This window comes from Podarcis pityusensis (assembly GCF_964106645.2).
Source record: "Podarcis pityusensis genome assembly, chromosome: 3".
In the NCBI taxonomy this organism is placed as follows: Eukaryota; Metazoa; Chordata; class Lepidosauria; order Squamata; family Lacertidae; genus Podarcis; species Podarcis pityusensis.
In genome coordinates, this window is record NC_138026.1 from 56,586,124 (window position 1) to 56,611,830 (window position 25,707).

At 43.1% G+C, this 25,707-nt stretch overlaps 1 protein-coding gene across 4 annotated transcripts; it reads left to right on the top strand.

The window, feature by feature from the left end:
* The first annotated feature begins 824 nt into the window (after positions 1 to 824).
* On the top strand, positions 825 to 23,892 carry HEY2 (hes related family bHLH transcription factor with YRPW motif 2). Of its 4 annotated transcripts, none has more exons than XM_081000001.1 (5): positions 825 to 1,002; positions 9,405 to 9,483; positions 9,594 to 9,677; positions 17,549 to 17,630; positions 21,820 to 23,892. In XM_081000001.1, exons 2-5 carry the CDS (start codon positions 9,460 to 9,462, stop codon positions 22,491 to 22,493), a joined length of 864 nt encoding a protein of 287 aa, XP_080856127.1. In that variant the 5' UTR covers positions 825 to 1,002; positions 9,405 to 9,459; the 3' UTR covers positions 22,494 to 23,892. The 4 variants fall into 4 exon arrangements, with proteins under 4 accessions (XP_080856127.1, XP_080856125.1, XP_080856126.1 ...); XM_080999999.1 differs by lacking the exon at positions 825 to 1,002 and adding an exon at positions 1,453 to 1,660; XM_081000000.1 differs by lacking the exon at positions 825 to 1,002 and adding an exon at positions 4,488 to 4,877.
* Positions 23,893 to 25,707: the final 1,815 nt, after the last annotated feature.

Consider the following 25,707-nt stretch of genomic DNA (forward strand, 5'->3'; position numbering starts at 1 on the left):
TGTTGTGTCTGAGTAGCCGTGCAGTTTTTAGTAACTCTGCAAACATGGGCATGAGAAGGATGTCCCTGCAGAGGCAATGAGGCATGAAATCCCCCAGTTCCTTTACGCAGTAACAACAGCCACATGAAAGAGCAACATGCAACATGTCACTATATATAATTACACAGCCCCCGGGCGCTGGTGAAAAAAGGGGACTGGTAAGGCTGTGTTTTGTAACCTATTTGATGCACATACCCACCGTCTCTCGGTTTTAATTTATTGCACTCAATTTTTAGGAACTTTTAATTCATTTCACACACTGTATTTTCGCAGTAACAACTTGCACGCGCAACCAACCGCGCACGCACACACCACTTTCTAATTTGCACGTCCAGTCCTCCTCCGCTTTCCCTAACCATACACCAGTGCCTGGCGTTTAACACACACATTTGCCGCGGGGCGTTTCTCCCTTTACAATTTTTCACCTATGTATACACGATAGAGCACGGTGTGCATATACCCTTTCCTTTTAATCTTATGGCATATTATGTTAAGTTCTCGCGCCTCCACGCCAGCACCTCTGGTAAGAGAAACCAGAACCCGACAGGAAAGCTCTGCAAAGACGCGCGCCGCCTTGCAAAGGGGCCGAACGTGGAACCAACCGAGGCGCTTCTTTTGCCTCAGCGGGCGCCAAAAGAGCAGGCGCCGGGCGCGAGCGCGCTCTGCCTGCCCGACGCTCTCTGTTGATTGGCAGGAAATGGCCACCGCTAACCTATCCGAAAAGCCCTTCGAATAGTCGCCCCCGTGGTTTTAAAGGTCTGCACATACACGCACCGGGGCGCCCAAGGCGGAGCGTCTCAAGCCTGCAGCAATTCTCTGCACGCTTGCTTGAGAGGGCCAGTGAACGTAGGGCTTACTTCTAAGTAGACCCGCAGGAGGCCAGAGTGCTGTTGCGCGCCTCACATCCTGCTTCCCACTGGCATCAGGTTGGCCACCGTGACAACAGGATGCTGGACTAGATGGGTCAGTGGCCTGAGCAGGCTCTTCTTACGTTCTTGGATCGCTTGGAGGCATTGCAACTTCGGCCAGGCTACGCCCATAACCCGCCATTACGATTCTTTACAGTCCCAGCATTTTAAGAGCACGCAAATATGGAGCAGGAGAGGCGGAATATTTGCGTCCCTTTTTCCAAAGCCGAACATATATGATATACCGTGCTATTATTTATTGGTTGCATAATTTTTGTATTCGCCCCCCGCCCCGCACCCTCCAAGGGACCCGGGAAGGTGCGTGTGCGGTTAACCCGCATTCTCTCACATCCCTGAAAGGCAAAAGCAGGGCCCAATAAGCTTCGCGAGACTAATTTGAACGACGTCTCGTGGCGCGGCCTAAAGGTACGCTAGGCTCAGGGGGCCGCCCTGCTGGAGATCCGCAGGTCTTAGATCGGTCAGTTCGCGGACGGGTCACCGCCCGGGAGCCCCAAATACGCTGCCTTGGGTCCCATGTTGGAAGGGAGGGGAGACGTTAAATGCAGGAAAATAAATAAGCAAGCTGCCCCCAGATGCTTACTTAGAAAACACGAACATGAACGCTGGGCCTGGAGCCTGACTTCGCAAAAAGTTCTCCTTGCTATACTTTTGTCGGGAAGAAGCACAAACTTCAGAGTTCATGACAAACCTAGGTATTTCATATTCCTGCGAAGAAAACGGGGATGTTTCCTAATTTCCTTCTAAACGTTTTATCTGTATTTAATTCTGGGGAATTTTGAAGGGGGGCCAAGAATTATCTTGGCACTGAAGGGGCAGGGAAGAGAGAGAAACAGAAAAGGAGAAAAGAAAAAGAAGGCCCAACCCTTTTCCTCTCCCAAGTGGCTTCTGCCTAGCACTAGGGGTTCAGAGAGTGAAGGGCACGAACAGCGGCTTGGTTTTATGTCCGCTGGTCTGCAAGCGTCGCTGGACGCATTTCCATTTAGGATGGTCGCCAAAATCCAGTTGCTGCTGTTCCTCCTCTGCCTTCACGCTCCCAACTATAACACCCTGTTGTCGCTCAGGTCTGCGGGCTTCTTGTTATGTGGCCGCGCAGCGCCTCCGAGAGCACCCAGCGTCCCTTGCCCGGGGCGGGTGGAGGCAAGGAAGCGGCCTCTGCTGGGGGTGGACGGGGCCTGGTCGGGCGCGCAGGAGACCGTGGGGGAAAGGGCACCGCCCTTGCGGGGAGAGGCCTGGCGGATGACAGACAGGCCGGGGGATAGCGCGAGGCAGGTTGCATTTCAAAAGCCATCCGAGCTGAAACGGGTCGGGTTTCTGTTCACGCGGGGAGGCCGCCCCGCCGCCGCCAGCAGCACGGGCGGGCGACCAAAGGCAGCCCTTGCCCTCCACCCGCTCCTCTTTCTCCTCTGTGCCCGCCTGCCTCCTCCTTTCTCCTCGAGTCTCTGCGTTTGACATTCATTGTAAAGTCCCGTCGCCCCTCCGTTCTGTGTCCATCGCCCGGCCTTTCCCCCCTCTCCCTTCTCCCGTCATTCCCGCCTCTTCTTGCACTTTTCTGCCTCGGTTCTTTTTCACACTCCCCACTTCACTGCCTTTTTCTTTAACGTTTGCCTTCCCCCGCTTCCCTCTCTTATGTCATCTTATTATATTCTATCACACCATGTCAATGAGTTGGGCACAAAGGAGCCAGAAGTCTAAAAATGTCTAATCCACGAAATGCTCCTATAATGTCTATGTGAAGAGTTGAGAGTGCACTGAAGCCTTAATGTGCTGGAATAAATCCCTTTGGGTTTATTTGAGTCTGAAATAAGGCCCACTGAATTCCATCATGTATAGGAATACACTGTGTTAGTTGACCTGTATTGATGTTGCTATTATTTGAAGCTGTAAACGCAACCAGATGTAAATATAGTGGTAATCCAATATTTCCCACTCTCTTCGGTTCCAATCCTGCCTCCAATCCATGGCTGGCCCAATCATGAGACAAGGTGAGGTGACTGCCTCAGGCGGCAGAATCCACAAGGCCAATGGATCCCAATGTAGATCTTGATTCTGCCAGTGCCTTTGTTCCTGGTATCGATCTTCACTCCTCCACTTCTTCCATGGCAGAAGGGAGGTGCCATTTTGTCTTGAGCCGGCCCTGCTCCAACTACATTTCACTCAATTGCCTTGTGAACTGGAAGACAGAACGGGTTCCCATAAGAAACACTGCCAACAGAGATACAGTGAGAGGCAATGAAACCCCCACTCACATGAACCCTAATCCCAAGGATCCCAGCTTTCTTTTCTTTTTAAAAGGAAGGTTTGGGCATTTGTAGAACCTGAGGTAGGAAGCGAAGAGTACAGTCACTAATTTATTTATTTATTTATTATGGTGGAGGGGGGTAAGAAACCAACTTTCCCTTTCCCCTGAAAAATTCCTGCAGGCTGTAGACGTTCATGGCCAGAGGACACACTCAGAATCACATACGCCAACAAATAGGAGGGGGAGCCCTAGTTTAAATACTCTGTCAAACTAAAGCAAACGCTGCCTGCCGAGTTTGTTGTGGCTCCCTCCTTTTAATAGGCCACAAGCATCTTTGTAAGCAGAATGCGGCCTCTGATGCTGCGCAAGGACTTTTCTTCTAAAGTGTGTCTTTATGGTGTTACGTGTTATATCTCAAGCTGCAAAAAATTTTCCAGATGTTCAATCTGCTCAGCTATTTTTGATTCCTACCTTCTAGAACCATTCCAAAAGAGCCCAGGATGGCAAACAAGTGATAAAGCGATAAAGACATCCTAAAGCATATTTGAAACATTTTTTAAAAGAACCCTGTAAGTGTCACTGTTAATTATTCCTAAAGTGACCTCTCTTCCCACTCTCCGCTTTCTGTCTGCAAAGGAAAAAGAGACGCCCGTGCGCTTGGTTCTCCTTGCAAAAGTGCGGGAAGAGAGTGATACCTAAGGGGGAAATCCTACGCCTGTTGACGAAAATCCTTCTTCCTCATCTGTAGACGGTACGCAAAGACAACCAAAGAGTTGTCTCCCCTACAAGCAGTCCTTCCTCATAGTTTCTGCCTTTGTTTTATAAATAGGACAAAGCTCGCCCCCTCCAGCCGGATCTTTCCCTAAAGCTCTCTTGTGTTCTCCTGCAGTATATAAAAAGGTGCAAATTATTTCCACCCGTCAAACTTTTTTTCTTTCTGGAACTTTTTCCACTGTTGGGTCAGATTTGAGAAGTGTAAACGCTGCGTGCCCGGACTGACATTATTCGCGCATGCATCTGCGCTTGTTTCTGTGGGTTTTATTAATCCCTTTCGCAGTCTGTGGCTTGCTTCGCTGGCTGCGAAGCCACCTAGCAGAAACACACGCTTTGATCAGTTCCTGCCCGAGCTATCCAGCTGAAGGTGTCTCCCGGCCAGCTCCAGCCACCCTCCCGCCCTCTTTCCTCCCCGTCTCCCTTGCGCGCTCGAGGTGCTCCGGGCTTTCCCACGCTTCCAAGACGCCCAGGAGTGTTTGGCGCCGGGACCGCTGCCGCGCTTCAGCCAATGAAGAAGCGGGCAGAAGCGCCGGGGAAGGAGGCCTGTCACTCACTCCTCCGCTGCCCCAATCCAGAGGGCTCAGCCGGAGGAGGAGGGGCGTGGCTTCGCCCCTCCTGTGGGCGGGCTCTTGTGCTCGAGGCTGAGCTGCAGCGTGGGAAAGAGCTTCAGAAATCCATTCAGTTCGCTGGCGCCGGCTGGGGAGGGATAGGCGGGCTTTAATCCGGAGTCACTGTCCAAAAAGGGAAACCGCAGACCTGAGTTCTCCTTGTTTATCTCCTGATTTGGAAGCTGGACTCTTTCCTTGGGCCACAATGAAGCGGCCTTGCGAGGAAACTACCTCAGACAGCGATATGGACGAGACTATAGACGTGGGGAGTGAAAATAATTACTCTGGGTAAGGACGAAGTTTGTTCGTTCCGGGTTTTTTTTTTATTATTTGCAACAAGAACAAAAATCTGGACCGTGCCTCCTCTTTTTCTGTGGGAGGGGGTGGAAGAGGAGGATGGAGAGCCAGATCAAAGGCACCCCCACCCGTGTGGGACCATTGTTTCTTGGCGCCCCTTTTTGACTTCTGTGCAGTGTTGGATATTCTGGCATCGGAGGGGCAGTTAATAAATTTTAGATCTGGACTTGATGGTTTTGTGGAAGGGAGCGGGGTAAGAGTGCTATTTCACTGTTAATATGTATTAGATAATTTGCTTCAAAAACGTGGCTTTGTGGTCCTGCTACTTACTCATTTTGCTGACGGGCTTCTGAAGTCCTGCCCTGATGAATGGCACCCTATTTTGTTAGGTTCTAATAGAACGTAGGGGGTCTATTTTCTACCCTACTCGGACGTCACACTTCTTTCCCCCAGCTATCTACTTTTCCCTTCACTAACTGGCATCCTTAGTTGTAAAAAATTCTCTTGGGGATATATGTAAGAGCGTAAGTTTGTCTAGGTAGAAAAAAAAGCATAGCAACAGTAGCAGAGTACTGTACTTTTATCACAGTCAGCCATATAGTCTTGGTCAATATACATCTTTTGGAACTGTTCTTTAGTGCTAGATGTTAAGCAAAAAGGGGAGTGTGGGGGATGGAGTATCACATTTTGTGTCCTGTAGGCTGTTGACAATTAGCATGTGTTGAGTAGTAGCAGTACTGAACTAGTAGATTCTGTGTAAAGTGGAACTGCAGCCGCTTGCAAGACTAGAATTGGGGTGGAAGGCATCCCTTGAAATACTTGAACCAGTCTTATACTACTAATCCTGTGTTACTAGAATTTTTCTAGGTGTGTACTGTTGTAGGTCATTATCAGAAAAGAAGGCAAATCCAGTATAACTCACCTCCCAGCAAATGACCTGGGTTTGCCTGCTAGGAAGGATGGGGTGGAAATGAGTTAAGGTCTCAGCCGTACCTACTGTTGTTTAATATGGACACTAAGTTTCCTATACCTCCATAAATTCTTCAATTCTGCAGATCACTGCCTTCCCACACTTTCTTCCCCATCAATCTGGATTTTCTCATAACAAGGGATACTTCAAACATCTGGATTAATAGTTGAGAAAGTGTGGGAGGCATTGATTTAGAAGAGATTTTCTTATGGACAAGGAGTAATTAATGGAGCTACCAGGCTATTCACATTAAACAACAGTATGGATGAAACCTAGAAAAGAAGAGAGATTGATTAGAATGCTATTGAACTCAAATGGGGGGGGCACAGTTGCTTCAGAATAATAGGTGAAGCTGGAGCATTGTTGAGATAAGTAGAGCAAGGTATGCTTCATTACATCTGCTTGTGTAACAATCCTCAAGGCCTTGAGATGTTTGTGGTGAGAGTGTTTGAAGAAAGGGTGATTGCTATCAAAGCAAAACAAGATATTTTCACAAGAGGGCTGTCAACCAACTGAATTATATTAGTTGATTAATCAGCTAAAGAAATTTGAATTTTACCAAGTCTCAATATAGAGTGGTTGGGGTTGGTTTGTGATTCTGAAGAAAGTAGAAAACAACTGAATAAGTAACACTGCAATTCTAGCTCTACTTACCTCGCAGTTAGTGGCACCTACTCAGTAGGGAACTTACTTTCTAAGTAGACATGGCTTGGCTTGCACTGTTAATAAACAAAAATTGTGCCTAATTTTTAGGCTGCCTTTAATAATTAATTTCATGAAACAATGCAGAGTCAAAGCTAAAACAAAGTTCAGCCAGAGTTAGACATGTTTAACTCCCAGTTATATCAGTGGCATGCTTAAATCTCTCATTGAAAACTTGGTAGTATCCAGCCCTAGTCTTACTCAGTAACATGTCCATTGATTTTAATGGGTTCCCTCTGAATATGACTTCCTTGGATATTGCCCAGTGGGACTAAAGAAAGTAGTTTTTGATAGAATTTTGTTAACAGAGATGCTATAAAAAGATAGCAGTAAAATTACTGTTTCAGTCAGTGATTCCCTTTGTCTTTTAAAATGCTGCTCTCCTGGGTTTGCTCAGACGTGTTATGATTTGGGAGTTTAAAGAGGCATTATCCACATGATGCAATAAATCCAATTGCTTTTTATAATCCATTTTAAATTAACCTGTTTCAGGGTATCTACACAGTAGTAGTATTTAATGTTAGCCAGTTGGGTTTATATAGGCTGTACACAGTGCAATTTTTTTCTAGCGAAAGAGATACTGCAGCTCACCATGAACTTCCACCGTGTTCACCTGAGAGATGCTAGAACTGAGCTCCTGTGAGCTTCAGCTGGAAAAAACCAACGCCCTGGCTGTAGTAGTTCGGTCTCATTCCCAATCAAGATGGTTAGTGTAGATTAGCTGGACAATTACATCTGAATTTCATGGAAATATTGTGTAAGTTTTAAACCTTAAATCCAATTACAGTAGTGTTATGCCACAAGTCACTTACTCTGGGGTAGTATCGTAGAAGTCAACAGAGAAAATTTAATTCCAATTAATGTCGTTATCTGAGTGAAGCCAAAAAATGTAGCTGGATAAATGCAGAGGAGGAAATACTAACAGGTGTTTGCATGCTAAATTTAGGTTCTAGGGCCTGTAGTATGTCAGAAATAATCACCTAAATATATGGGCTGTCAGTAAAAAAAAAGTTTCCTCTTCGTTGAGGTCCAGATGATATATATGTCATATGCAATTGCAATTGGTTGTTATAAAAGAAAAGGAAACAATCTATTCAGAATGAAGTAAAAAATGGCTTACATAGTAATCAGTGGGACATACAACTATTTAACTCTAACTGGATTGTCTCAAGAATTTTAAAATATTTAATCTGGAATTATCTAAAGCAATGTGATTGACAGATGAGGATAATTGATGGACTGCCTTAGAATCAAAGCAGTCTAGTGCAGGCATAGGCAAACTCAGCCCTCCAGATGTTTTGGGACTACAACTCCCATCATCCCTAGCTAACAGGACCAGTGGTCAGGGATGATGGGAGTTGTAGTCCCAAAACATCTGGAGGGCCGAGTTTGCCTATGCCTGGTCTAGTGGTTCAAGCGACTGCCAACTAAAAGGGGCTGTAATTGAGGTTATCCTTCTGAGATGAATGGAGATTGCACAACAGAAGTACCTGATAATTTTGTTGAAGGCTGGGCACTCTGCTTTTTAGAAAAACCCAAGCATCCTAATCAAGTTTGTTAGAATATGAAGCATTTTACAATCCAACATGCGTAGTTAGGAAATCTCATTGATCTCGGCGGAATATTTGTATTTCCAAGTGATGACCATTTTTTGGTTAATGTTTTTTGTACACAGATGTGAGTTTAGTCAAAATACATGTGCCTTGCATCAGCTGTGAATATTTCTTGTGTGTATGCTCGGCAAAATACATGGAAGTGAGCCTAATCCTTTTCAGACTGCTGCTTCTATATCTTTTGCTTGATAAAGTGATTTCTGCCAAACATAGGCAAGTCAGAGGCATGTCCTTTTTGTATCAAGTATCTATTTCTGCTGTATTGGAAGCAGTAGGCTTGAGTGTGCTCAATATTAGACACTTAATCAGTAGTTCTTTTGAGTACATGGTTAATACATTTGAACTCTTATGTAATGAATATTTTACATATTTGCCGGTACTGAGATCACCCAGTCAGGGTGAACTCAGGACCGTGGAATATTTTGGGAGGACTCTTTTTATTTTTTTAAATGAACTTCTTGGTGAGCAAAACTAAAGGGGATGGTGTGATGGGGCTGAAGAGTGGTAGTGAAAGTTTTCTTCTGCCTGCTTCCATATTTTACTGAGCACTTGAAACAGGAATGGGGAACCCGTGCCTTTTTAAATGTTGTTGGACCCACCATCTCTTAACCATTGACCAACCTGATTGGGGCCAATGAGAGTTCGGTGTTCAACAGTATATAGAGAACCTCAAGTTATTATAATTCCTATTTTTAAAATTTATATACTGTCCTTCATCTGAGGATCACAGGGCGGTTTACGATATAAATTACATAGCCCTCGTGTTGGTGGGAGGAGGGAGGCATTAGACCCAGGGCTGGCCCTATGATGAGGCAAAGTGAGGCAGCTGCCTCAGGTGGCAGATGTTGAGGTACAGGGAGGAGACAGCTGTGTGTTCCATGTGGCTTGCCCTGACACCCCTACACTAGCTTGCTGCCCTCAAGTGTAGTGGAAGAGACTGTCCTTTTGCCGGTACAGCTGAAAACAAAAAAGTTGTACAAAACAGGACAGAGTAAAACAATACTTGCTTAGGAATAATTGTCCTTCATTTTCAACATTTGTAAAGTAAGATTTTGTAATTGGAGTAAAATTCAATTTCCAGTCGAATTGGCTTCTGTGTGTGTGTTGGCAGAAGACACCACCTTTTCCTTCGCCTCGGGCGGAAAAATGCCTTGAGCTGGCTCTGTTTAGACCTCTGCAACAAACAACACAATAGGATGCTGTACCTGACATGCCTTTTCAACTGTTCCTCAGGCACAGTGCCAGTTCAGTGATCCGATCAAATTCGCCTACGACAACATCTCAGATCATGGCCAGGAAAAAGCGAAGAGGGGTAAGGCTTTCCCTTATATTTTTAATGTAACAATTGCATTTGTTTCTGCTGTTTTTACCTTCTATGCACCTTAACTTTTATATCAATTTATTGCTTTGTTTTGGCAATAGATCATAGAAAAAAGGCGCCGTGATCGCATAAATAACAGTTTATCCGAACTGAGGCGGCTTGTGCCAACAGCATTTGAAAAACAAGTAAGCATAAATATTCTGTATCTCAACTCATCTGGTCATGTTGGGTCTTTCATAAAGCTCATTAAAAATAAGGCTGGATGTGTTCTGATCTGGCACAGAGCAGGCACTTCAATAAAATGCTTTGTTGTGGCAAAACTATTAAAAGCAAAATTCTCCACAAGGCTGAAAAACATTTCCATTCTCTGGTTTGCTGTTCCCTTAAGGGCAATAGTGTTCGTGTTGTCTCTGTTCTTTCTATGCATTCCAGTAGTGGTTTTGTTTTGCTGTTTTTAAAAGTGCTTTATTCCTTACAGTTTTTTAAAAAGCCCACACATGTCAAATACCCTCCTGCATAAATCTTTTAACAGCATTGTATTCTCATCCCTCTCCTTTCTGATACTTTTTTTATTTAATTCTAAATTTAATTAGTAAAATAATCTGATTGTTTCAGATCCTTAATAAGCTGGCTATTTAATAAGCTCTCTCAAATATTTAAATTCTTAAAAAGAAGCTGTTCAGATATAACAATTGTTGCTAGTGCTGCAGCTCTTTAAAATGGTCCAAGTTGGAATACAGTTTTTTAAATGTAAGTTTTTGCAGGGTGATCACATGAGGAAGGGTGAATAAAAATTATTTCCTATATATAAAAAAGTTATTTATTCCATTCTTAAGCTGCCCAACATCTATGAAGATCCCAGGCTGGTTTATACAATTAATATATTAAAAAAATAAAATTAGCATTCTTCTTGCAGAATTGTCCCAGCCAAAACTTTGTGTTGGACATGTTCTGATGTAATGTGTCGGCACACTCATTATAATTACTGATCTTTCTATATAGTGTTTTATTTATTTTGGATATTTTTATCTTGCTTTCACAAAAAAAAGTGAAACATGTTGTGCAGAACCCCTTTCTTAAATGTAAATTTGTGATTCCTGAGAACAGCACAAATAGGTTTCGTCAATATTGCTAAGCGTAACGTACTTCAAAAGATTTCCACTGACTTTGTAGAATCATAGAACTATATGGGAGGAAAGGAACCTTACTCTTCTGTGGAATTATTCAAGGTGATGTGAAGTTGTGTTGCATGCACAGGAGGAAAATTAAATCACTTCAGTCACCAGCTTATAAGAGTTGGAGGAACACAAGTGTTGTATTTGGATCATTTCTAAATATGAAAACAGAACCTCTCGATTAAGCCCCTTCAACAATAACAAAAGTTTGGAGGGTTTTTAGCATCTCATTACTGACTCGTAACCAGTTGTGATTCCTTGACTTTGGGAGAGAAGTCTGGAGAAAGGTGCTTCTCTTGGTGCTGAAGATGCAATAGGTCCAAAATTGGGAAATGTAATTGCAACCTCGAAATTGCAATCATTATGATTTACAGTGGAATCCTATACAGAAATGTCTACTTGGAAGTAGGCCCCACTGAGTTAAATGGGATTCATTCCCTGATGAGTGCTCATAGGATTACGACCTCAGTGTGGTGCAGAGTCATTGAAATCTAAGGGAATACAATGCATTTTCTATGTGGTAAGTATTTTGAACGTAGGCTCTGGAATAGATTGCTTGCACGGAAGAAAGCATGAGATGAGTATCATGTTATATAACACAATGAAACCTGTACGAAATCAACTTACACGAGTTAACTTTGAAACTCTTGAGAGAATGTTTGTTTATGTATTTGAGGAATTATTCTCCATCCTTCAAAAATTGAAACTACATGGTTCAGGTTCATACCACTTAGTCTGGAATAACATGACAATAATATTATAATAATAATTTTATTATTTGCACCCCACCCATCTGACTGTGGTTGTTTTTGGAATAAACAAAAACAAAAAATGGACGACAAACAAAAATACTATTGTTAACAGGAACACTTTCATGTGAGACTATGTAACAGTGTCAGATGATTACGATTCCTGTACACAAGAGGACAAGAGAGTCCTTAGTGCAGCTCTCAAATGAAAGAGGAAGATGTATTTCTGCCTCTAGGGGGCGCTGCCATGGGCACAAGGGATGGAAGAAGGTTTCAGGCCTTCTTTGTAGAAGGATAGAGAAGGTCAATTCAAACTGAGCAACCCTTAAGGCCATGATAACTATAGTGATGACAAATATGAAGAATTGGAAGAAGTAGAAACTGAAAGCAATAGCTGAGAAAGCACAGCTAATTAAATTTCATGTACATTCATTGAGTCTTGGTTATCCCCTTGCTTTTTCCCTCATTTCTTTTTATGGAAATTAGTGCTTTATGTCTGCTTGACACAGGAGGACTGGAGGAGATGTAATATTTTTCTTTCTTTTACTAATATGGGTGTTTTCTTTTGTTTTTATTGTTTTCTGCCTGCTCCTCATAAACTGGCATAGTCAAAGAAGTTTCTTACAGGTCAGGTTCCTTACAGTTCAGCAGCTTGTAGCTCAGTTTGTAAACATTTTCTTTTAAAAAATACCATATTTTTTCGTGTATAAGACTAGGTTTCCCCCTAAAAAATAATGTCAAAAATTAGGGGGCGCCTTATACACAGATACATCTCTCCCCCCATTTTCTTAAATCTGAGTCCCCCAAAATAGGGCGTGTCTTATATGGTAAATTCAATTTGGGATTATTGTCTGAATAAACTGTATAATAAACCAGACATGATAATTTTATGGCAAACCATGATACATTTTATGTTCCTAAGGTAACAAAGTGACTTTCAAACTGTAAATGGTTGAAAGCACCCCCCCATATATATATATATATATATATATATTCCTAAAATATTCCACACGTATATATATTTACCCAAACTGGGGGGAAAACCTCTTCCCCGTGCCTTCAAATTTTCTGGAAATATTACCATTCCAATTTTGATTCCCAACACTACTTTTCCCCCAATGGTCATGAAATGTTCTATTAAGGGAGCTATCCCACATTGGAAGAAAACAAGCACTTTTATTTTAGGCCATATGTAGATCTCCCTATTCTTGCAACTCCTTCTCATATCTCATTGTAGGGAAAGTTGATGTGTTTTATATATGGTGGAGTAGATGGTATATACTATGCACAGACTAGGCCTTTAATGCAGATACAAGCAGATGGGGCGGGGGGGGTGACTATGAGCAGGCAAAACACCATTCCTGCTACCCACATTATACCTTTAGCAACTTGCAAAGCTCAGCAGACTTTGGCAGCATGGGAACATGGAGTTGTCCTGAGCTAGTCAGAGAAAGTGGGACAAGGGACAACAGTTGATTGTCCCATTGCATTGTTTACTTCTTGAAAACCACAAACATTATAAAGGCTTCTAAAGCTCCTGGAAATTACCCAGCATCGGGCAGCTATTACTCAGCTCTTGCTAAAAATGTTTGTGTTGGGTCAATGGAAAAGATTAGCACTGAGGAAAGTACAAGTTGTAATACAGGGGAAAGATAAGGACGGGGGAAGGAAAAGCAAAGCAAAGCAATCTAAGATAACCCAGGTCATATAAAATCTAAAAATGCCAAGGCTTACTGTGCTTATTACATTTATAAAAATAATAAATAATACGGGGAAAGGGCCATTGGAATAAACTTTCATACAGTCTGCCAGGCCACGTGTTATCATTGCTGTCTAGTCTTGATCAAATGGCTTTTTAAAAAAGAAAGAAAATAGTATTAGTATTCAGGTTTGTTGTAATCCAAGTCATTCTGAGAAAAGCTACACATCCATTCTCTTTACTGGTGCAACTGAAGATACTGTTGAATGTTCTTTAGCCGACTTCTATGACTGCTATATATAGGTACATTCAGTTGGCTCTTCAAAGGGAAAGGTGACCATTTCTGCTTAAACTTTTTTTTTAAAGACATACCCCAGTCTTTCAATTGACTGATTGTCTTACAATACAACACTTGCGCGCACACAAGCTTGTACCCTGGACCAGCGCATGTTTCTCTTTGGTTCCCCTGTTGGATCAGAGGGTTCTTCCTCATAGGGAAGCAAGCTCTTTGCAATTTCTCGTTCAATGGAGAATGGATTGGGTTATGCTGCTCTTCCCTTTGCCATGATGCCCTTCCTGGGGGGCCAAGAGTGCCACCTTCCATTAGTCCTTGGTCCCTTGGCTGATGGCAGAAACCAGAGGGTGCTTCCAACAAAAATAAATCAATCATTGAGTCGCTAAGTAGAAATCACAAGCTTTTCATTTGAAGACATGTAGCAGTCTTAGACATTTATTGAAGAATATTTAAATTCTGTATGGAGTTCCAGCAGTAAAGATAATGGACTTTTAGGGATCAGAGTGTCGCGGAGCCTGAGCAATTTTGAGTGCACAAATTGCTTCACAGTTATTTGCTCATTTATTCTGAGGACCATCCTGGGAGTTAGTTAGGCTGAGAGAGAAAGTGACTTTTAGAAGTTGGTTGCTCAGTAAGATGCACAAACTTGGACTTCTCATGTTCAAGCACAGCACTCGATGGCTTGACTCGCAGCTGAATGTGTGAATAGGTGCTATTGAAAAGCAATGTGCTTTGAGGTAATGCAAGATGAATCGTCGGTTGTCTTTGCCTTGATAGAACCAGGATGGCCATAGCAAGTCTTGGATGGAGCTCTGAACATAACTGCACACTGTAGGGATAGACCCATGGTTTCACACCTAATCACATGGGAGAGCAAAAGGAACATATGAGTAGGGGGTGCTGAACCCCCATCCCTCCCACAATTAACCCCCCCCCCCTTTCCAAGATTACTTTCCTGCCAGCTGGCTTCATATGTCAGAAATGAGCTCAAGATGGATAAAGTGACTTGGAGGCGGGGAGAGGCTGTGGGGAGATAAACAGCAGGCCCTGGAATAGTTCAAGTCCCTTCCACTGATCCACTGACCCCTTTTACTATATAAATAGGGCTGCCCCACTCCTTTTCTTTTTATGTGATTGAGGCAGACTGGAGTCTAAACAAACTAGCCTCTGCCAGCATTGGCTGTAGCTTGGTGCTTCGTTATATAACTCAAGTGTTTCATCTTGGTGGCACTGGAAAATAACAGGTGGAATTCAATGTTGCTCTAAGTGGGGAATGAGCATGAGAACAAGCTCATGCAATGGGACTTGCCCCTCCCCCCCATATGTGCCCCTAAACCGATTCTGGGATTTTCCCAAGATTTAGGGGGCACAGGAAAGAGGAGATGGGAGGAAGTTCCACCATGGGAGTGGATCTGGTTTCACACATGCAACAATTTACTTAAATCCCACCCAAAGCTTCTGAACGGGAAAGGGCAGATAAAGGCAGTTCTGAAGGTTTTTTGTTTGGTTCCTGTTGAAAGGGAGAAAGGGTTTTTCTTCCGTGAGAGTAAAATTAAAAAATGATTTTATGACCCCAGAAGATGGGCATCTTATCTGGCATCATTCATAACATGATGTCATCAACATGCCTACTGCAACTTAACCCTTAGAGCAGCTTGGCATTAAAAAAAAAAAGTTTAGATATTTTTTGCAAGATGAATATTGAAGTATATGTATTGCTAAAACATGTTCTTCCTCCCCTTTGATTTAAATATTATCAAAGAGTCTTGTGGCACATTTAAAGACTAACATGCTCCAATGAGCCTTAATGATGAAGGACACTTTGTTGGATGCATAGATGGGGGGCTCCTGTTCATGTGGACCATATGTGTTTCACTTTTCCATTTTAAAAATGAACCAAGTCTCATAGGTTGTTTTTGGGAATCCATTCCACAGAATTGGGTTTAGATTTTCAATGAGAAGCTATACTTTTCTTTATCCAAGTGAAGACTAGGAATAGGTTTGAACAAGGATGTCTAGTTTCGCTAAGTTATGGGTCAATGTGGGTAGCCTTTTAGTAAGTACAGGGATAAAGACACCACCCCCTCCTGAATTCCTGATTTGTAAACAAATGCTTTTTAAAAATAAAAATATATAATTAACTAAACAAAATTTGTATTAAAACCAAGTTTATTTTTCCATAGCTACAAAGCATAAACTTGTTAGGCATTACTGCTGTCCCATTCATTAGGCACAATTCACTGGGACATTGTCCTGCACAAAACTCATTGCAGAAAGAAATACCTTGCTGTCCTATAACTCCTGTTTATTTTATTGGGGCTTGCAAATAAGATTGTGCAACTTTGAGGTTTTCTTGGCCTTTCAATCCTGGTGTGGATGTTTGCACCTTTTCTTACCGAGACAGATTATCTAGGTCCATTTCAATCTGGTTTCAGGTCTGGTTGTAGGACAGATACCGTCTTTGTCATCTTGGTGGATGGCTTATGCTGGGAATTGGACAGGGGGAGTGTGTCCCTGTTGGTTTTGCTGGTCCTTTCAGCAGCTTAACCATGGTATCCTTCTGGGCCACCTTGCTGGGATGGGACTTGGAGGCACTGTTTTACAGGGGCTCCATTCCTTCCTGGAAGGGTAAACCCAGGACTCAACTACTGGTAGTTTGGTAAAGAAGAAGTGTTTTATATGCGTTGTATATGCAATATAACACTGTGACACCAGGTGGCTCTGTGGAGACCCTTCTTTCCATACCAGATTTCCCTGTATGAGTTTACAACGCGTTTAACTGAATTGCTTCTTTGGCATGTCTAGATCCAGCCCCAGAAGGTGGTGCTGGGGGGCTCTTGTTTGATGCCTTGCCCGTTTGCTTGTGGAGTGCCTCAGGATTCTGTTCTGTCCCCCATGCTATTCTACATTTACAATGAAACCTCTGGGAGAGGTCATCCAGAGTTTTTGGGGGGTTTTGTGGCACCAGTGTGTTGACGAAACCTAGTTCTGCTCCTCCTTTCCACCTAAATCCAAGGAAGCTGCATTGGTTCTAAACCAGTGTCTGCCATCACTAATGGACTAGATGGATGAGGGTGAACAAACTGAAATGCAATCCAGAGGTGCTCTTGGCCATTTGGAGGCAGAACAGGGAACTGGGTTTCAGCCTGTGCTGGATGAGTAACACTCCCCCTGAAGATGCCGTTTCGCAGTTTGGATGTGTTCCTGGATTCAGCCCTGACTGCAGCCAAGCTGTTGGCCAGAGCTGCTTATAGGAAGCATACAACTTCCTTGTTCCAACAGCTCCACTAATCTGTTCCAGACACAATTAAAAATGCTGGTTATAAGCCCTATGTGTCTTATTCCCAGGCTACCTGAAGAACTGTATTTTCCCATACGAACCTGCCCCGGCTCTAAGATCTTCAGAGGAGGCCCTTCTCTCAGTCCTACGACCCTCACAGGCACATCTATGGGGACATAGAAGAGGGCCTTCTTGGTGGTGGCTCCCAGACTTTGGCACTCCATCTCTAGTGAGGCTAGACTGGCTCCCTCCTTGTTTTCCTTTTGTCAGCAGGTTAAGGCTATTTTATTCCAGTAGGCCTTTTGGGAACTGGCTGCTTTTAAGGAAAGGGTTTTTAACAGTTCTGTGCTGTTTTTAGTATCTGTATTTTAATAGTGTTTTTTTTTTTTACATTGTTTTAATTTGATTATTAAAGTTCAATTACTTTTTAATTATTTTTTTAGCTTTTAGCTTTCTGTGTTTTATTCAGGCTTCTTTTAATTTGTGTAAGCTGACTTGAGTCCTGGTTCTGGTGGGGAAAGGCAATGTGTAAAATAAATAAATAATAATATTGATTTTTTTTAAATGCTACTTTGAAAGTTGTGAATGTGTATATCTATTATACATGTTTTCCTTGTTTGCACTACTCTGTGCTTCATAAAAAATGTGTGCTCAGTTTATGCCACGCTAGAAACTGTGATATAGTACTTGTGTGCAAAAATAAAGTGTGGGATACAGATGCTGGGTAGAAGAATTAAACTGAGAATGCTCTAATGGTTGGGAAAATTGAAACCATAAGATGGAGCTCAAAAGAGGGTATACCAAATCAAAGCATGCAATACTTTTAAGCCTTTATTGTTTGTGCCTCTTATCTCAAAGGGATCTGCCAAATTAGAAAAAGCAGAAATCCTGCAAATGACAGTGGATCATTTGAAGATGCTCCAGGCGACAGGCGGGAAAGGTAAGGAATTGATTTTTGTACTTTTTCTAATATTAGCAGGGGGAAATCTCAGCAAACGCTCCCTTTGACAAGCTGGGATAGGCAGTTCTAGATTAAAGGACTGGAAATCAATGCTAAAGGCAGGGTTGAACTCGTGGGAAAGAACTACGGGGACAAAAGAACCACTTGACCCTGGGCTTGTGTTTGCTTTCATAACACTGTGGGAGAGTAAAGGCTTCATTCACAGGCAGCCCAGTCAGAGATTTGTTTGGGGTTTCCAAAGAGCACTGAAATCGGCACAAGGGAGACAAAACAAATACCCCAAACATCCAAACATAAACAAGGAGGGCTGCGGCAACAATTGTGCTGCATGAAAAACCAAAGTTAAAATTCATTATGCAGCTGCTATACCACGGGAAGTGGATCCAGAGGAAACTTTCCTTATTGTTTATGTATTGCCCTTTGTTCTAGAAAGAATGTTTTCCATGCAAAATTAGGCTGTGCCATTCATTCACCAGGACAGCATCTAAGCTTGGATCTTCTGTTGGATTGTTAAGAGGAAACCCAATACCACTAGAAAAAGAGCTATCCACAATCAGTGCTTATTTTGTGTGCCTGCATGTTTGCAATGTGGAATTGGGAATGTGGCTTTCGAAGAGAATACTGTCTCTTTTCTTATCTCGTTTTTTGAAAAAAAGAAAAGAAAAGCAAGCTGCTTTGGTTTAGAGAATTTTTGAAAATCTAGTTGCACTGCACACTAGAAATTCAGAAGCCAAACATCTGGAAGCCTAGAAAGTTAATTTAAAATATTTTTGTGGGTTACTATATTTTTGTTGTTTGTAAATGGAAATTGATAAAAGTGAATAGGAAGTTTTGAACACTGGTAAATATGTAATCATTGGGACTTTAGTGCTGGAAATTGTGTAGCTCAGATCTTTCCACAGTATTTCCCATTCACTGGTGGCTTTACCAGTCCCATTCTCCAGTCGGAAGTATACCTTACAGTATGACTGTCTGAATTCCTGTGCAAATGTATATGAAGGGTTTTGAGCATCTTCAAGCTCTGTATAAATTGGCGATGAATAACTTGCTGCCCTCTAGATATTGTTGGATATCAGCTCTGTTCAGTGTGGTTCATGACCAGGGTGATAGGAGTTGCACTACATCCACAACTGGAAGGCCACCGTCGTCTTCTTCTTCTTCTTCTTCTTCTTCTTCTTCTTCTTCATAGTAGCAGTTGTTGTTTTATTTATTCCCCATTCCTGTAATAAATCAAGGTTAGGGAACCCCATTATCCCTGACAATTAGCCATACTGGCTGGGGCTGATGAGAGTTGGGAGTCCAACATTTGGAGGGCCACCAGTTCCCCATCTCTGGTATAAACACATTAACATGAGCATTAGTATTAAAATGAGAATGACCTCTCCTCACATCAAATGGGCGTTTTTTATGTGGTTGCGCATAGTCGTCCCCCCCCCCGATCCTATGCGGTTCCCTAAAATACAACCTGGCTTTGCCCCCTCCCACACTGGATATCTGGAGGTTCCTGCCTAAGTTAACCAATCCCGGCGAGGGGGGGCATTGCCAGGGAAGTTGGCCAGGTAGGGTGGGACTGCCTTGCCCACACAATAGAGGGTGGAACTTACCTGGGAGTCCTCATTCGGCTCCAGAGCTCCTCCCACCCTACCCTCCCTCAGTTATGCCTTCTTTTGCAGGTTAACCTCTTCTCCACAGGTATGTGGGCACTGCTACGTCATTGGTTGCTGTTAAAGGACTGGGAAGGAAGGAATTTCCCAGGCTCTGGGGGCGGGCTCTCTTAACCCTGATGTTCCCCAGATCCCTGGCTGGGGACTGGGAGGGATAAATGCCCAATTCCTAAGCCAAGGTCTCCCTACATCTGAAACTTTATAATAAAGTTGCGGCCAATTTTAATCCCATAACACGTTGTCATGAATCATTATTCCACTAGGGAGTCGCCTGGGGTTGGGGTGGGTCTCTGCCTGTCTGCGCAATTCTTTATTAGGGGAATGGGCCAGGCAGAAGTCACGTTCTCCCAATTGAGGCGCCATTTGCATGCCCCCCACCCACCAACCTACAGTCGGACCTCAGAAGTCAAACACCTTTAAACTTGAACGTTTCAGCTACCAAACGATCGAAAACCAGAAGTGATTGTTCCGGTTTTCGAACGTTTTTCGGAAGCTGAACGTCTGGCGTAGATTCCAATTGGCAGCAGGAAGCCACACCTTGGTTCTCGAACTGTTTCGGGAATCGCATGGACTCCTGTAATGGATTAAATTTGAGAACCAAGATACAACTGTATTTCACATGGAGGTTGTTGGAACATTAACAACTATCCCCCTCCTTTCTTGCCAGTTCCCCCTGCTACACTATTTCAGATTGTCTCTGGAGACCAAGGTAAAGGTAAAGGGACCCCTGACCATTAGGTCCAGTTGTGACCGACTCTGGGGTTGCGGCGCTCATCTCGCTTTATTGGCCGAGGGAGCCAGTGTACAGCTTCTGGGTCATGTGGCCAGCATGACTAAGCCACTTCTGGTGAACCAGAGCAGCACACGGAAATGCCATTTACCTTCCCGCCAGAGCGGTACCTATTTATCTACTTGCACTTTGACATGCTTTCAAACTGCTAGGTTGGCAGGAGCAGGGACTGAGCAATGGGAGCTCACCCCATCGCGGGGATTCGAACCGCCAACCTTCTGATCGGCAAGTCCTAGGCTCTGTGGTTTAACCCACAGCGCCACCCGCGTCCCTTGGAGACCAAAGTACTGCACATCAAATAAAAGATACATTCTTAGTATCCTTGTAACAATTTGCACGACTTAATATGTGTGCAAAACAAACTCCTTCTGTGCTGTACTTGATTTTTAAAAGAATTTGGGAGGTTGCTGAACCTTAAGAACTGGTATTTTCAAAAATGATGCTGGGTATGTTTGTTTGAAGGGGGAATATTTGTGAATTTGATCAGTGTGGACAACAGCCACTTTTTCCTTTGGAAAGATAAATGGTTATCTTTGATTAACTACTGGTAATGTGTCTTCCTGTTCCTACTAATACACACATGGTCTTAAATAGTCACATTACTAGTAGCCCTTCACCATGATTGACATTTCCAAGCTGCACTCCTCTAAAATACAATGCAATTGTGTCATGGGCCTCAAAAGCTTTACAATATCCTTTTTGAGACTATCTGACCAGAGTTGTACATTTTATTTCAAATTTGGTCTTGCAAAATAATTTGGTATAAAGGCATTATAATATGGACAGTTTCCATATCTTATCTGTCCCTTTCCTAATGATTCCTAATGCAGGATTCACCCCTTTATAAAGCTGCTGCATTCTGGGTTCTCGACAGCGTTAATAGAATGAGATGCTCTTTGTTTCACCCACCCAGAGAAGACCTTGTTGTTTTTGTTAAAATAATAATAATGGCAAGCACCAGTTGTATGGAGGAGCAAATCCACAATATTGAAATATTGCAAATATTGTATTTAAATATCACTGTAAAAGGAACAGGATTTCAAAGGCTAATAATTATGTGCCTATGTATGTGACATACACAGGCATTGTTCAGCAATATGGTGGAAAATCTTGCATTGGAAGTTTAGTCTTTTTAATCCTTTTCCTATTGTTCAAAATGTGTGTGTGTGTGTGTGTGTGTGTGTGTGTGTGTGTGTTTGAAGAGTCTCAGACACTGATGGTCTTCATTCTTTCTCACTGTAATGTCTGGTTGCAAGTTGACTTTAGCACATTTCAGTTCCATCAGTGAGCATATGCATAATACAAAAGCCGTTTGAAAATAATGTTCTGGGAGCCTTAAAGAGAAAGAGCAAGAACATGGGTAGGCAAACTAAGGCCCGGGGGCCAGATCCGGCCCAATCGCCTTCTAAATCCGGCCTGCGGATGGTCCAGGAATCAGCGTGTTTTTACATGAGTAGAATGTGTCTTCTTATTTAAAATGCATCTCTGGTTTATTTGTGGGGCATAGGAATTTGTTCATTTCCCCCCAAAAAATATAGTCTGGCCCCCCACAAGGTCTGAGGGATAGTGGACTGGCCCCGAGCTGAAAAGGTTTGTTGACCCCTGAGCTAGAATATTATAGAACTGCCATTTCAAGAAAGACCAAAAAAAACGGAAAAAAAACAAAGAAATCCCATTGGGTCGCTAAATTCATTTCTTTCTTTCTGTGTTCCAGGTTACTTTGACGCTCATGCTCTCGCCATGGATTTCATTAGCATTGGGTTTCGAGAATGCTTAACTGAAGTTGCGAGATACCTGAGTTCAGTGGAAGGTCTGGACACATCTGACCCTCTCAGAGTTAGACTAGTCTCTCATCTCAGTTCCTGTGCTTCTCAGAGGGAAGCTGCAGCAATGACCTCAACCATGGCACATCACCACCACCCTTTGCATCCTCACCACTGGGCGGCAGCTTTCCACCATCTCCCTGCAGCTTTACTGCAGCAGAATGGACTCCACACTTCTGACATCTCCCCATGCAGACTCTCGACAGCATCAGAAGTGCCTCCCCATGGATCTGCTCTGCTCACGGCCACTTTTGCCCATGCCGATTCTACGCTTAGAGTGCCCTCTGCCGGCAGCGTTGCTCCCTGCGTCCCGCCGCTTTCTACCTCTCTCCTCTCACTCTCGGCCACCGTACATGCTGCAGCAGCAGCGGCAGCTCAGAGCTTTCCTCTCTCTTTTGCTGGGGCGTTCCCAATGCTGCCACCTAGTGCAGCGGCCGCAGTGGCAGCTGCAACAGCAATCAGCCCACCGCTGTCCGTATCAGCATCTGCCAGCCCGCAGCAAGCCAGTGGGAACGGAAGCAGTAAACCCTACCGACCCTGGGGGACTGAAGTTGGAGCTTTCTAAAAAAATCTACGCAAGCCTTCCTGGGGCATTTTACAGTTGCAATAGAAAGTCTTTCACACAAAGACTGTTAACAGGTCAAGTAGCCCTTTGGATTCCCAGAAGACGGGTGGGAAATAGTAAGACGTATTCTGTCTTAATATTGGTCAAAATGAACAGGAGGTGTTTCTTGTTCACCAGACTGGACCACAGTGATCTTCAAGAACAATGACTCCCCTGTAGGCGTTTCCTGAGAAATGTATAGAGTGTAGAATTAATCCTCTTGCCATGCATTTTTATTTGTTAAAGGGGCGCTGGATTTATAGCTAAAGAAGCCTACCTGAAAGATGAACGCTAAGTTTAAAATGCGCAAGTGCCTGACCTCTTCCAAATGTGTGTGGGGTGTGGGTGTGGGTGTAGGTGGGTGTGTGCACGTGTATGTGTTTTTCTTTACAAGGCAAATAATAAAAGTCCAAGTATGAAAATAATGCTGGAGAGAAGAGTACAGAGATCCAGCACAGGGATACCATTCTTAAACAAAATGTATACCCTAAGGCTGTATTTCCTTGACATGAGTGGGATCTAAGCTAGCTAACTGTGCAGGATTACAAACTATGGAATAGCCAAGCAGATAACTGAGGATGTATATGCTAAATTTAATCTGATCTAATTCACTTTCTTTGTGCAGACTTGTCAGATGGTGACATGCATGATATTGACAGAAGCACTGATCTTTCCAGTGCTTGGTCTTGCAAGACTTCAAGCATCCTGGCACTAGGTGGCATAAAATTATAGCCAAGTGTGTTACATGTACATGTATGAACACCAGGATAAATCTGATTTATTTGATTCCCTTTGCAAGTGAAAATACCGCATCCTCCAGATGGGATGCAAGTCCTCTTCACAGTCAGCTGTTGGGAATTGGCATGAATGAGTAGCTGTAATGCAGACAACAGGATCCTTTGGGTTGTCTTTCTCCGTTGCCATTGGTTTTGTATCAGTTCAGTTCTCAACCCAAACAAAAGTGTTGGGAGTTTAAGTTATGTTCTTACTACCCAGACAAGCAGTGCTACAAAAATGCTTTGCTTTTTTTTTATTTTATTGCAGCAACATGACATAACAAGTATTTTAATTCATTGACTCAAGAGCTAGAAAGTTTGTTGTTGGGGGTGGGTCGGGGAAGCAAGTTAAATAAAAGCACAGCATGTATTATTATGCACTTCATTTCTCTGCTGTGTGGAGAAAGCAATAAGCAGTGAGAATGTTAAACATTATGCAAAATATACTTTTAAAATATTTGTTTTAAAAATACTGTTCCTAGTCAGGGGTGGGGTGGGAAAATTGTGCATTATTTTGTTAACCTTTTTTTTCTATGCAAAAGTCTTTAAGTATCACTAATTAAATGAAGTCTTTTTTTGACTGATTTCTGGTTTGTTTTGGTGTGCCCGCTGGAAGTGCAAGGTCTGAATGTGAGGTAGAAGTTCAGATCAGCCCAGATGGAGAAACTTCCTGCACTTGCTGGTCTGTGTGTGCTTGTGCACACACATAGTACTAACCTATTCTACAACTTTTGAGTGTGCAATGTGGTCTCTCAGTTTCTGCATAACTTGATTGTTTGGGGACATCATGCTACTGAAAACGTCTACAGTTGAATGTCCAAACCTAAGAGTGACTTTGGAAGGCCGAGCTAGACACAATGTTCTGCACATGACTGGTCCTTTGTATGCTTAGCATTTGTTGGTTAAATAGCAGTTGCAGGGGAGCTGATCCAGAATGGGGGCTGCAGGGTGGAGAGGGCATTGAACCAGTTAATGCTGCTACAGTGCTGACTCTGCCCTATGCTTCCCCAATGACTTCTACTTGCCCCCAGGACAGAAGCTACCAATGTTAGTTTTCCTCCAGGGAGAAATCTCCTCCCCTTCATGCTCTGTCCCCATGGCTGCTATTTAATTAATGAAAACCAAGCACATGAGGTACAACCACACACGTAACATCTAGGATGGCCTTATATTGGTTCAAAGTGTTTGGTGATACATGATAAATAAGAAAGATAGATAACTGCAGCTATTCTCCCCGGTCCTCAATGGTTTTAGTTCCCAAAAGGGGAACCTAGGATAAAACAAAAAAGATGGCTAGCAGTTAGGAATGGCCTTTCTCATTTTCCCTGTCTTAGATTTTTTACATACATTTCCACATCAGTTTGCATTTTTTTAAAAAGTCCTCATGAAATTTCATCAGTTCCTCAGTGCAAATTTCTCCTACTATACACATTTTTGAATGGATTTCTGAAAAGCTGTTTCCCCTAGTATGATGCATTTTTGTATGTTGTTTTCATGAACGCATGCATTTTTGTGCACAATATTTGGTTGCAAAGTGTGAATTTTGATCGACGGCTGTGTCTTGGGTTCAGCTATTTCAGAAAGCGAGGCTTGTCTTTAAATGCAAACTTTAAATCCAATTGCTCTCTGCCTCCCGCCTCCCAATCCCTACTTGAAAAATTCACATTTTATATTAGCACGGGAACAAGCAGATTAAAAGGTATTGTCTGTGTTGCAGTTCTGAGGACCCTCCTTAGAGGGTCCCTGCTGTCTCCTTGGCAGTTTGCAAAGACACGGAAAACAAAAATGGTTACCCCATTGGCCCCAGCATGAACAATCCACAACAAAGTGAGCACACAGTTCCTGTCCTAGATTGGCACTCTGCAGCTTAGCTCAGTTAATAAGTTATCTGGGAGGGCCAAGAACATCAGCTCTGCACTTCTCCTAGATGGCCTTCACATAACAGAACAGGGTTTTTTTAAAGTAAAACTAGGCAGTATATTTTGTGTTTATCTCACACAGTATTTCATTGATTCCATCTCTTTCATTTTACTTGGAGTACAGTTTAAGCTATAACTTCACACATGCACTTCTGAACTATGGCTCAGGTTCTGCCCCATTCAAAGGTACTCAGGCTGAAGCCCGTACAGTGGTACCTTGGGTTAAGAACTTAATTCATTCTGGAGGTCCGTTCTTAACCTGAAACTGTTCTTAACCTGAGGTACCACTTTAGCTAATGGGGGCTCCCGCTGCCGCCGCCACCCCTGCCACATGATTTCTGTTCTCATCCTGAAGCAAAGTTCTTAACCTGAGGTAATATTTCTGGGTGAGCGGAGTCTGTAACCTGAAGCGTCTGTAACCCGAGGTACCACTGTAGACCAGAGTTGGGGAACCTGTGGCGCTGCTGATGTCACTGGATT